Genomic DNA, 10,922 nt, shown 5'->3' with positions numbered 1-10,922 from the left:
GAATCCGAGAAGAGTCTGGAGAGTTCTGGGAGGGGCGGCACCCACGGGGCTGATTGGTCCCAGAAAAGCAGGGGGCAGGACCTGAGGCGAAACCCCTGGAATATTCCCGACCCGAAAGCCGCAATGAGCTCGGTGATTGGCTGAGGAGGGAAAAGGCGGAGCTTGATGAAAAACTATAAACACAGAGCCGCCCTCTGAGAAACGGCAAGCTTGGAGAGAGCTGCTAAGATCTGTGGGGTTGCTGAGCGCAGCTTCCGCAGACCCACTATCTGCGAGGACCGTCCCGAGCGGCACCGGCGCGTTCAGTTTTCGGATTCCGAAAGGACCGAGCTCCTCGTCGCTGAACTCGTTGGCCGTTTTCACGTCTGAAGTTCGTTGCGGAGCCGAGAGGGCAGGACACCGGCATGGCGAAAAGCACGGCCATTGGCATCGATCTGGGCACCACCTACTCCTGCGTGGGGGTGTTCCAGCACGGCAAAGTAGAGATCATCGCCAACGATCAGGGCAACCGCACCACCCCCAGCTACGTGGCCTTCACGGACACCGAGCGGCTCATCGGCGACGCGGCCAAGAACCAGGTGGCGCTGAACCCACAGAACACCGTGTTTGACGCGAAGCGGCTGATCGGCCGCAAGTTTGGCGACCCTGTGGTGCAGTCGGACATGAAGCACTGGCCTTTCCGGGTGATCAACGACGGTGACAAGCCCAAGGTGCAGGTGAGCTACAAGGGGGAGACCAAGGCGTTCTACCCCGAGGAGATCTCGTCGATGGTGCTGACCAAGATGAAGGAGATCGCCGAGGCGTACCTGGGCCACCCGGTAAGCAACGCGGTGATCACTGTGCCGGCCTACTTCAACGACTCGCAGCGCCAGGCCACCAAGGATGCGGGGGTGATCGCGGGGCTGAACGTGCTGAGGATCATCAACGAGCCCACGGCTGCCGCCATCGCCTACGGCCTGGACCGGACGGGCAAGGGGGAGCGCAACGTGCTCATCTTTGACCTGGGCGGGGGCACGTTCGACGTGTCCATCCTGACGATCGACGACGGCATCTTCGAAGTGAAGGCCACGGCCGGGGACACCCACCTGGGTGGGGAGGACTTCGACAACAGGCTGGTGAACCACTTCGTAGAGGAGTTCAAGAGGAAGCACAAGAAGGACATCAGCCAGAACAAGCGGGCCGTGAGGCGACTGCGCACCGCCTGCGAGAGGGCCAAGAGGACCCTGTCGTCCAGCACCCAGGCCAGCCTGGAGATCGATTCCCTATTCGAGGGCATCGACTTCTACACGTCCATCACCAGGGCACGGTTCGAAGAGCTGTGCTCGGACCTGTTCCGGAGCACCCTGGAGCCTGTGGAGAAGGCTCTGCGCGACGCCAAGCTGGACAAGGCTCAGATCCACGACCTGGTCCTGGTGGGGGGCTCCACCCGCATCCCCAAGGTGCAGAAGCTGCTGCAGGACTTTTTCAACGGGCGCGACCTCAACAAGAGCATCAACCCCGACGAGGCGGTGGCCTATGGGGCGGCGGTGCAGGCAGCCATCCTGATGGGAGACAAGTCTGAGAACGTGCAGGACCTGCTGCTGCTGGACGTGGCTCCCCTGTCGCTGGGGCTGGAGACGGCTGGGGGCGTGATGACTGCTCTGATCAAGCGCAACTCCACCATCCCCACCAAGCAGACGCAGATCTTCACCACCTATTCGGACAACCAGCCCGGCGTGCTGATCCAGGTGTACGAGGGCGAGAGGGCCATGACGCGGGACAACAACCTGCTGGGGCGTTTCGAGCTGAGCGGCATCCCACCGGCCCCCCGGGGAGTGCCCCAGATCGAGGTGACCTTCGACATCGACGCCAATGGCATCCTGAACGTCACGGCTATGGACAAGAGCACGGGCAAGGCCAACAAGATCACCATCACCAACGACAAAGGCCGGCTGAGCAAGGAGGAGATCGAGCGCATGGTGCAGGAGGCGGAAAAGTACAAAGCCGAGGACGAGGTCCAGCGCGAGAGGGTGTCTGCCAAGAACGCCCTGGAGTCGTACGCCTTCAACATGAAGAGCGCCGTGGAGGATGAGGGGCTGAAGGGCAAGATCAGCGAGGCCGACAAGAAGAAGGTGCTGGACAAGTGCCAGGAGGTGATTTCCTGGCTGGACGCCAACACCTTGGCCGAGAAGGACGAGTTTGAGCACAAGAGGAAGGAGCTGGAGCAGGTGTGTAACCCCATCATCAGCAGACTGTACCAGGGGGCGGGTGGACCTGGGGCTGGCGGCTTTGGGGCCCAGGCCCCTAAAGGGGGCTCGGGGTCTGGCCCCACCATTGAGGAGGTGGATTAGGGGACTTACTGTTGTTTCTCTGTACTCTTCTGAGACAGAGGAGACCCAAGGACCTTGGTATTTCCCTGTTATGTTAGTCGTCTAGTCTAGAAAGTTCATTCTAAGGTTAGCTTTTAATCTTTAATAATTAGCTTGCTTGTGTTTGTTATTTCTGTATGTTATAACCAATGTGTTCACCAGAATTATTTGCGTTTCATGTAAGTTGGTAGTGTAAGGGTCGCTTTCCTTTTTTTTCCCCCCCTTTTCAAATGGATTAACACTGCCACCTTCTGTCCTACTTTTTGCTTTGTAACCATACCAAAACTCCTGGAATTAAAACTTTGTATTTTAAGGAATAAGAATAAAATGTTAAATATGTATGTCTGCTTTTATTTGGAGAGGGGTAATAGTCTCTTTTCTGAAATCCGTAGACCATGAAGGAGCTGTACTTCTGAAGAGAGTATCATACGTATTAGGAGCCGTGGGTATGGCTGTTTTTGTTGGGACTTTATTGTAGGTGGTAAATCACATCCATGACAGAAAACAAATTTCAAGTGCCCATTTTGATTGGGGTGGGGTTTGTTTTAGGTAAAAGTAGAGATGGGAGCTGCAGTAGGGTTTTGGGGAGGAGCGATTGTTGTGGGGTTAAAGGCAGTGTTGAGAGGGGTTCATGGTTCCTTAGGGTCTTGCATTCACTGTGTGCAGAGCTGTTCATTTCTTACTAGACCTGTGAGTTTTCCAGTCTTTTATTTAAGTTATGAATTTAGGGGTGGACAAAACAGTAAAAATGAGATGCAGATTCATACTCTGTTTTATAAATCCCACTTGAGTGACTTAGTGCAAATTATTTAGCCTCTTAGTTTTGGTTGCCTCCTTTCTAAATAAAGCATTTGTCTGAATGGCCTCAGTTCCAAAGATCTAGATCATTGCTGTAGGCAAGCAACATGTTCAAAGAAGGTCACTGGAGCTGCAGTTATTCAACTGAGGGTCTGGGGGAGTGAGATACTGAGAGTTGGGGGGCATGGCGATAAAGAGGAATGGGCCATGCACTGGACCGTGTTCTTTGAGTCATCCCAGTAATCCTCAGTAGTTCTCATCACACCACCCTCTAACTTAGGTATTGTAAAGTTTCTTTTTCATAGGTAGCCGTGTGGAGGTGGTCACTTAAGCTATATCCAGAGCAAAGTTAGGGAGGAACAAGTGATGATTTGGAGACCAGGGTTTTTTCACACTGCCTGAACACTGGGGCTAGTGTGGGTGGTTCCTGTCTGTCTGTAAGTGGTGGTTTTACCCCAGTTTTAACAATCAGTAGCCTTTTTCTTTGAATGGGCAGTCTCAAAACAAAAGCAGCTTAATAGCACATTTATTTATGAACGAAGAGGAAATAAAAGCTGTGCAGCATAGATCTGGGAAGATGGGGAGATGGGCGTTCCTCACACACAAGCCCTTCCCTAGGGGCTGCTTCTCACTGGAGCAGTTAAACGTCCTTAACACTTCCTCTAGCCTGATAAATCCCAACCTTGTACCTTTTCAAAAACTGAGCCTGGGAGTATCTACTCCAGAATCAAAGTTCCCCGTGTTTTATCTTTCAATAAATCCTTCCTCTCTGGGAAATTGAAACATCTTAGGAATGACAAAGTATGGGAAGCCTTGTAAAGGAAAAGCTTGGTAAAGGAAGTAGTATAGTTTTGGTTCCTGGGCCAATTCTCAAAGGCCGGTCTTACTTACAAGATAGGAGAACTGTAATATTATAGGCTCTGACCACAGCATATAGTATGTGCAGTTTAGCTGCTGCAGAAGCAGAAATTGGGGGCTTGCTTAACTTTTAAAAAATGTAACCTGCCAGGCAATAGAGGGAATAAACCTTGTAACTTCAAATCATTGGAGCCATGGGTTCTCCAACCCAGTGGTATATTGAGATCATTTGGGAAGCTAAAGAAATACTGATACCAGGCTTCTCTGGTGGCACAGTGGTTAAGAGTCCGCCTGCCAATGCAGGGGACACGGGTTCGAGCCCTTGTCCAGGAAGTTCCCACATGCTGTGGAGCAACTAAGCCCGTGCGCCACAACTACTGAGCCTGCACGCCACAACTCCTGAAGCCCACGTGCCTAGAGCCTGTGCTCCACAACAAGAGAAGCCACCGCAATGAGGAGCCCGCACACCGCAACGGAGAGTAGCCCCCACTCACCACAACTAGAGAAAGCCCACGTGCAGCAACGAAAACCCAACGCAGCCAAAAATAAATAAGTAAATAAATTTATTAAAAAAAAAAAAAAAGAAAAGAAATACTGATCTGATACCGGTCCCGCAAGAGTCAGAGTCTCTGGAAGTAGGCCAAGAAATTGTATAGAATTCAAATTGTATCAGTGTTTCAGCCAAAATTGAGAAAAAGCCACTGCACCAGAGGCTACTCCTGATTATGTTTTTAGAGGTATGGGGACCCAAGAGAGGTAGGACAGGAAGGTGTCAGTGCTTCCAGGAGCAGCAGCTGGTGGCAAGGGGCTTTCTGCTGTGAACCAGAGCTGGACGCCTTCCAAAGCCTTAAAGTGTTGATTCACTGGCAGCAGCAGCGATGATAAAGGTTAGGGAAATCGCCAGCAATGGCACGGGCCAAAGAAGAGAATTCCTGAAGCTGGGCCAACTAGTTTCATGAGTCCTCATTAGGGAAATGAAATGGTTCATTAAAAACCAACATCAGGAAATTCCCTGGTGGCCCAGTGGTTAGGACTCGGTGCTTTCACTGTGGGCCTGGGTTCAATCCTAAGATCCTGCGAGCAGCGCGGCGCAGCCAATAAAAACAGCCACTTTAGAATATGAGAAGTCATCACCCACCTGTACATATACACATCCTGGAACTTAAAATCACTTTGCAACATCAACCACAGGCGGAACTCAACCACTGGGAGCTGAGAAATGTGTCAAATAAACAAATGAATACTATAGGATTCTTGGAAAAGATTTTTAAAAAATATTTATTTTGGGCTGCGCTGAGTCTTAGTTGCGGCACATGGGATCTTTGTTGCGGCATGTTTAGTTAAATTCATTAACTTGAGATGTCTTGTTTTCTTTAATTTTTTTTTAAAATTTAACTTTATTTTTTATACAGCAGGTTCTTATTAGTTATCTATTTTATACATATTAGTGTATACATATCAATCCCAATCTCCCAGTTCATCCCACCACCATCCCTCCCCCCTGCCACTTTCCCCCCTTGGTGTCCATACGTTTGTTCTCTACATCTGTGTCTCTATTTCTGCCCTGCAAACCAGTTCATTTGTACCATTTTTCTAGGTTCCACATATATGCGTTAATATACGATATTTTTCTCTTTCTGAGTTACTTCACTCTGTATGACAGTCTCTAGATCCATCCACGTCTCTACAAATGACCCAATTTCGTTCCTTTTTATGGCTAATATTCCATTGTATATCTGTACCACATCTTCCTTATCTATTCGACTGTCGATGGGCATTTAGGTTGTTTCCATGACCTGGCTTTTGTAAACAGTACTGCAATGAACATTGGGGTGCATGTGTCTTTTTGAATTATGGTTTTCTCTGGGTATATGCCCCATAGTGGGATTGCTGGATCACATGGTAAGGCTATTTTTAGTTTTTTAAGGAACCTCAACACTGTTCTCAATAGTGGACATATATACACTACCAAATGTAAAATAGATAGCTAGTAGGAAGCAGCCACCTAACACAGGGAGATCAGCTCTGTGCTTTGTGTCCACCTAGAGCAGTGGGATAGGGAGGGTGGGAGGAAAAAGCAAGAGGGAGGAGATATGGGGATATATGTATATGTATATCTGATTCACTTTGTTATATAGCAGAAACTAACACACCATTGTAAAGCAATTATACTCCAATAAAGATATTTTTTAAAAAAAGCTACAATGAGGTATCATCTCACACCAGTTGGGATGGGAATCATCAGAAAATCTACAAACAACAAATGCTGCAGAGGGTGTGGAGAAAAGGGAACCCTCCTGCACTGTTGGTGAGAATGTAAACAGATACAGCCACTATGGAGAACAGTATGGAGGTTCTTTAATCTTCGTTGCGGTGCGCGGGCTTCTCATTGTGGTGGCTCCTTTTTGTTGCGGAGCACGGACTCTACATGCGCGGGCTTCAGTAGCTGTGGCGCGCAGGCTCTAGACCGCACGCTCAGTAGTTGTAGCGCAGGGGCTTCGTTGCTCCGGGCCATGTGGAATCTTCCTGGACCAGGGATCGAACCCGTGTCTCCTGCATTGGCAGGCAGACTCTTTACCACTGCGCCACCAGAGAAATCCCTGGTTTTCTCTAATTGACAGTAATCTTATGAAGTGCCGACTACCCGATCTTTGTCACAAAAACTCTTAAATAGCCTGGCTCCTCCCTTACCTCTTCAGGGCTGAGAGGCTGCGACCCGGGCCTAAGTCCTCAGTTTTATCCACCAAATAAAACAGATTCTCAACATTTAGATCGTGCATTTTTTTTCAGTGGACACAATTATACCTTAATAAAGGTGTTTAAAAAAAAGGAAGTTTAGTGTACCTGACAGGTCTCGCAAATTCATATTTCGCTGGCTAGACAGAGCAGGGTGACAGTCCCTTGGCGTGACCCCCGAATCCAAACAGGGACAAGTGAGAACTAGAGAGAAGTCCTTTGGTTACACAAGCAGGGACTGGACTATCTGGGAGGCCACCCAGGAAGAGCGTTCAGCTGCGCGCGCACCTGGCAGCGTCGGGGACGTTCTCCGGCCTGGCCAGTAAAGTCACCTGTTTTTTGTTTTTCAAAATTCACAAAACATCTCCGAATATTTGCCCAGAAGAATGTGAAACGTTCATTCATGGCCTCTCTTTCATTTAACTTTAGTCTTGTTTGGACAAGCGATGGGGAAAATTCTGAGGGTCGAGACAGGCAACTCAGAAGACAGCTATAAGCTAGTCAGGCCCCGACGCCACGCCGCCGTAAATAAAAGGCCCTGGTCCAGGCCTTGTCGTTCTCTTTGTGCAGTGAACTCGTGGATGGGGAAGATGGTGGCGTTGGGATCCTCTTGGCGGCAGCTGTGCAACCCTCCGAGAAGGTGACCGCGTGCGCCATCTTTGCACAGCTGCCGGCGTACAGGTACCTCAGGGCCGTGTTGGACGCTGAGGGGACCGAAGTCTCGGGCTGAGCAGGATGAAATATTACAGACTAGAATTTCTGATGTCACTGTGACTCCACTGCTTGGAACTGACCCAGCCCAGGGCAGGAGGACTCGTCTGGTAGTCGCCCTGGTTTCTTCTAACTCACTGGGTTCTTCCCAGGCCCCTGATTCTCGAAGGAGGGTCCGCAGCGCCTCGAGGGTGAGTGGATGTGCGATATGGAGTGGCTGGTGGTTGTACTGGGGGAGGACGGGGGTGATGATGACCCCAGGTGATTCTGAGTGTCTCGCTGACGCCATCACCGCAGCGCGCTGACCACCTCCATCCCCCGGGTTGGGATCCCTAGTATTTGGGCTCGGTGAGCCACTTATTCGTGTGTCTCGTTTCCCCATTAGGGGTTTAAGACGTTCACTGTGTTTTGTTTTTTGTTTTTTGCGGTACGCGGGCCTCTCACTGTTGCGGCCTCTCCCGTTGCGGAGCACAGGCTCCGGACGCGCAGGCTCAGCGGCCCTGGCTCACGGACCCACCCGCTTCGCGGCATGTGGGATCTTCCCGGACCGGGGCACGAACCCGTGTCCCCTGCATCGGCAGGCGGGCTCTCAACCACTGCGCCACCAGGGAAGCCCCACCGTGTGTTATTTTTGAATAAAGGTGAGTGTTAGGTTTGCGGGCGCTCTCAGTGTCTCTCACTTTTTTAACTCCTCCAAGTTTTGTTTAAGCCTTGCTAAACCTGCTTTCTCCACCGGTTTAACTACTATAAACTACCCTGCATGCTGGGCCTCCTTGATGGAGCTGTTCTCCGCAGTTCTAAATTTGTTTCCTATTCCTTTTTTCTCCTAACTTCCCATCCCTGAATTCTTAATTTGCTAGATCCTTATACTGGGGCTGTTGTCTTTGAATGTTCTAGATTCCTTCCCATAATGGCTTCCCTTGATCCAGGTCTCCCAAAATTGGGGATGATGATTTCTCAGACTAGAGTCTCTGATGCTGATCCTGATGTCAAAATTAATTTCTGACTCATTTTGGGAACTGGATACTTGGAGTTTTGAGAGGCGCCAATGGGAGGGCTGTAACTCTCTGCTTTTATTTCTCATCGGTGGTCCTGCTTTCTTTCATCCCGAGCAGGGGCAGTGCCCCTTCACAGAGATTCAGAGATAGCCTGGTGGTTGAAGGCCTAAAGTTTGGAATTCTCCTCTTGGAGAAGTGCTGTTGGGATAGCTGAGATGCCTAGGTAATGGTTCCTGCCACTTCATCAACAAGCTGTGACAAGTGGAGAATGACAAGAAGTGGAGAGTAGCATGCCTTCTACCTTGGTACTGTGGTAAGTCTCTTGGGTTTTTCTACCAGCTCCAGAGTGGTAATGGTGACCTGGTTGGACTAGAGTCTCTGAGAACTTCTGAGGATCTTTGAAACCACCTGATCCACTCTTATGCTTCTTTTTAAAAGTAAAACTGGTATATAACTACATTAGTTTCAGGAACATAATGTTTTGGATATTTATATACATTAGAAAGTGGTCACCACAGTAAGTGTAGTCACCATGCAATTGATCCTTTTTGCCTAACCACCTTTCCCTCTGATAACTACCAATGTGTCCCTGTATCTATGATTCATGCTTTTTTAAAATAAATTTATTTATTGTATTTACTTATTTTTGGCTGCATTGGGTCTTCGTTGCAGTTTGAGGGCTTCTCCTTGTGGTGGCTTCTCTTGTGGAGCACGGGCTTTAGGCGCGCAGGCTTCAGTAGTTGTGGCACGTGGGCTTAGTTGCTCCGCGACATGTGGGATCTTCCCGGACCAGGGCTCGAACCCATTGTCCCCTGCGTTGGCAGGATTTTTTGGGGGGGGGGGGTACACGGGCCTCTCACCGCTGCGGCCCCTCCCGTTGCAAAGCACAGGCTCAGCGGCCATGGCTCACGGACCCAGCCGCTCCAGGGCATGCGGGATCCTCCCGGACCGGGGCACAAACCCGTATCTCCTGCACCAGCAGGCGGACTCTGAACCACTGTGCCACCAGGGAAGCCCTAGATTCATGCTTTTCTGTCATTTGCTTGCATGTTTCTAATATGTGTTGCTTTTATGAAATTTTAGAATTTTGCTGACACAAAGGATGTTCTCTACCTGGTGTTGGACAGATCCTCGGAACTTCACATCTTTCCTGCATTAAACCCGCGTGAGCAGCTGTCAGTCTTCTGGGGTGGAGGGGAGGGGACTGCCTAGAAATTTGGGGACCAAAATCAATTAGGTGGTTTTTACTTGCTTTTACCCAAAGGATTCCAATAAAATATTTTACAGCAAGTAAAAAATAGATTAGTATCAGTGAAAACAAGATGGTACAGAAAGGTTTAGGGACATGAAAGGTTAACCACCAGTGAACGAGCATCACAGTTGATATCTAGCTGTACCTCTTTGCAGCGACATACGAAAAGTAGATTTGCCACATATTGATACCAATGTTAAGGATTTCTAGATTGATTGTGATAGTATTCTAATATTTGAGGTTTTTATGACACCAGTAACACAGACATCCAATTAGCCTTTTGATCAATTGGTGAAAACATAGGTTGTCCAGATATATTTTCAAAGAACATACGGGGGTGGTTGCCAGGGGCAGGGAATGAGGAAATGAAGAGTTACTGTTTAATGGGTATAGAGTTTCCATTTTAAAAGATGAAAAGAGGTCATGGGGATGGATGGTGGTGGTGGTTGTTCAATGTGATTAATGTGTTTATTACCACTGAACTGTATGCTTAAAAGTAGTAAAGATGGGGCTTCCCTGGTGGCGCAGTGGTTGAGAATCCGCCTGCCGATGCAGGGGTCACGGGTTCGTGCCCTGGTCCGGGAAGATCCCACGTGCCGCGGAGCGACTAGCCCCGTGAGCCATGGCCGCTGGGCCTGCGCGTCCGGAGCCTGTGCTCCGCAACGGGAGAGGCCACAGCAGTGAGAGGCCCGCATACCACAAAAAAAAAAAAAAAAGTAGTAAAGATGGGGAGAGGGATAAATTGGAAGATTAGGATTGACACATACATGCTACTACATACAAAAAAGGTAACTAATAAGGAGCTATTGTATAGCACAGGGAACTCAACTCAATACTTTGTAATGGACTTTATGGGGGAAAAAAAAGTGGATATATGTATAGCTGATTCACTTTGCTGTATACCTGAAACTAACACAACATTGTAAATCAACGATACCCCAATAAACATTTTTTTAAAAATGGTAAAGATGGTACATTTTATGTGTATTTCACCACAGTAAAAAAAAAAAAAATGGGGGGAAAAGCATACTCTATGCTCCTATTTGTCATCATCATAAAGGAGGTTCCCCACCAGCATGCAGAGTATGCTGCTGTAAGGCTCTACTGTAAATTATGCAGCTTCTGGTAAAGGGGGCATTTGAGTTTCTGGTCATGCTATGTACCAGTGCTGATTCCCTATCAATTTGCACCCATTTGAAGTTGTGTTGTAGAATACATTTC

General features: G+C 49.0%; 1 protein-coding gene and 3 non-coding genes across 4 annotated transcripts; all 4 read left to right on the top strand.

Moving 5' to 3' along the window:
- The first annotated feature begins 23 nt into the window (after positions 1–23).
- LOC131764368 (heat shock 70 kDa protein 1B) lies at positions 24–2,687 on the top strand. Its single transcript, XM_059077486.2, has one exon. It carries the CDS (start codon positions 405–407, stop codon positions 2,328–2,330), a length of 1,926 nt encoding a protein of 641 aa, XP_058933469.1. The 5' UTR covers positions 24–404; the 3' UTR covers positions 2,331–2,687.
- A 5,008-nt stretch (positions 2,688–7,695) lies between these two features.
- LOC131764702 (small nucleolar RNA SNORD48) lies at positions 7,696–7,758 on the top strand. The gene has a single exon (XR_009337911.1). It is a non-coding gene; the product is annotated as a small nucleolar RNA SNORD48 (small nucleolar RNA).
- A 635-nt stretch (positions 7,759–8,393) lies between these two features.
- On the top strand, positions 8,394–8,460 carry LOC131764700 (small nucleolar RNA SNORD52). The gene has a single exon (XR_009337910.1). It is a non-coding gene; the product is annotated as a small nucleolar RNA SNORD52 (small nucleolar RNA).
- Positions 8,461–8,790: 330 nt separating this feature from the next.
- Positions 8,791–8,871, top strand: LOC131764717 (small nucleolar RNA ZL8). Its single transcript, XR_009337923.1, has one exon. It is a non-coding gene; the product is annotated as a small nucleolar RNA ZL8 (small nucleolar RNA).
- The last annotated feature ends 2,051 nt before the right edge of the window (positions 8,872–10,922 follow it).

Source organism: Kogia breviceps, chromosome 10, assembly GCF_026419965.1.
Source record: "Kogia breviceps isolate mKogBre1 chromosome 10, mKogBre1 haplotype 1, whole genome shotgun sequence".
NCBI classification, from domain to species: domain Eukaryota; kingdom Metazoa; phylum Chordata; class Mammalia; order Artiodactyla; family Physeteridae; genus Kogia; species Kogia breviceps.
This window is presented reverse-complemented; position numbering and strand designations above follow the sequence as displayed.

Bases quoted from the DNA above. Each gene is read 5' to 3' on its own strand.
- LOC131764368 (XM_059077486.2), top strand. From the start codon at position 405: ATGGCGAAAAGCACGGCCATTGGCATCGATCTGGGCACCACCTACTCC.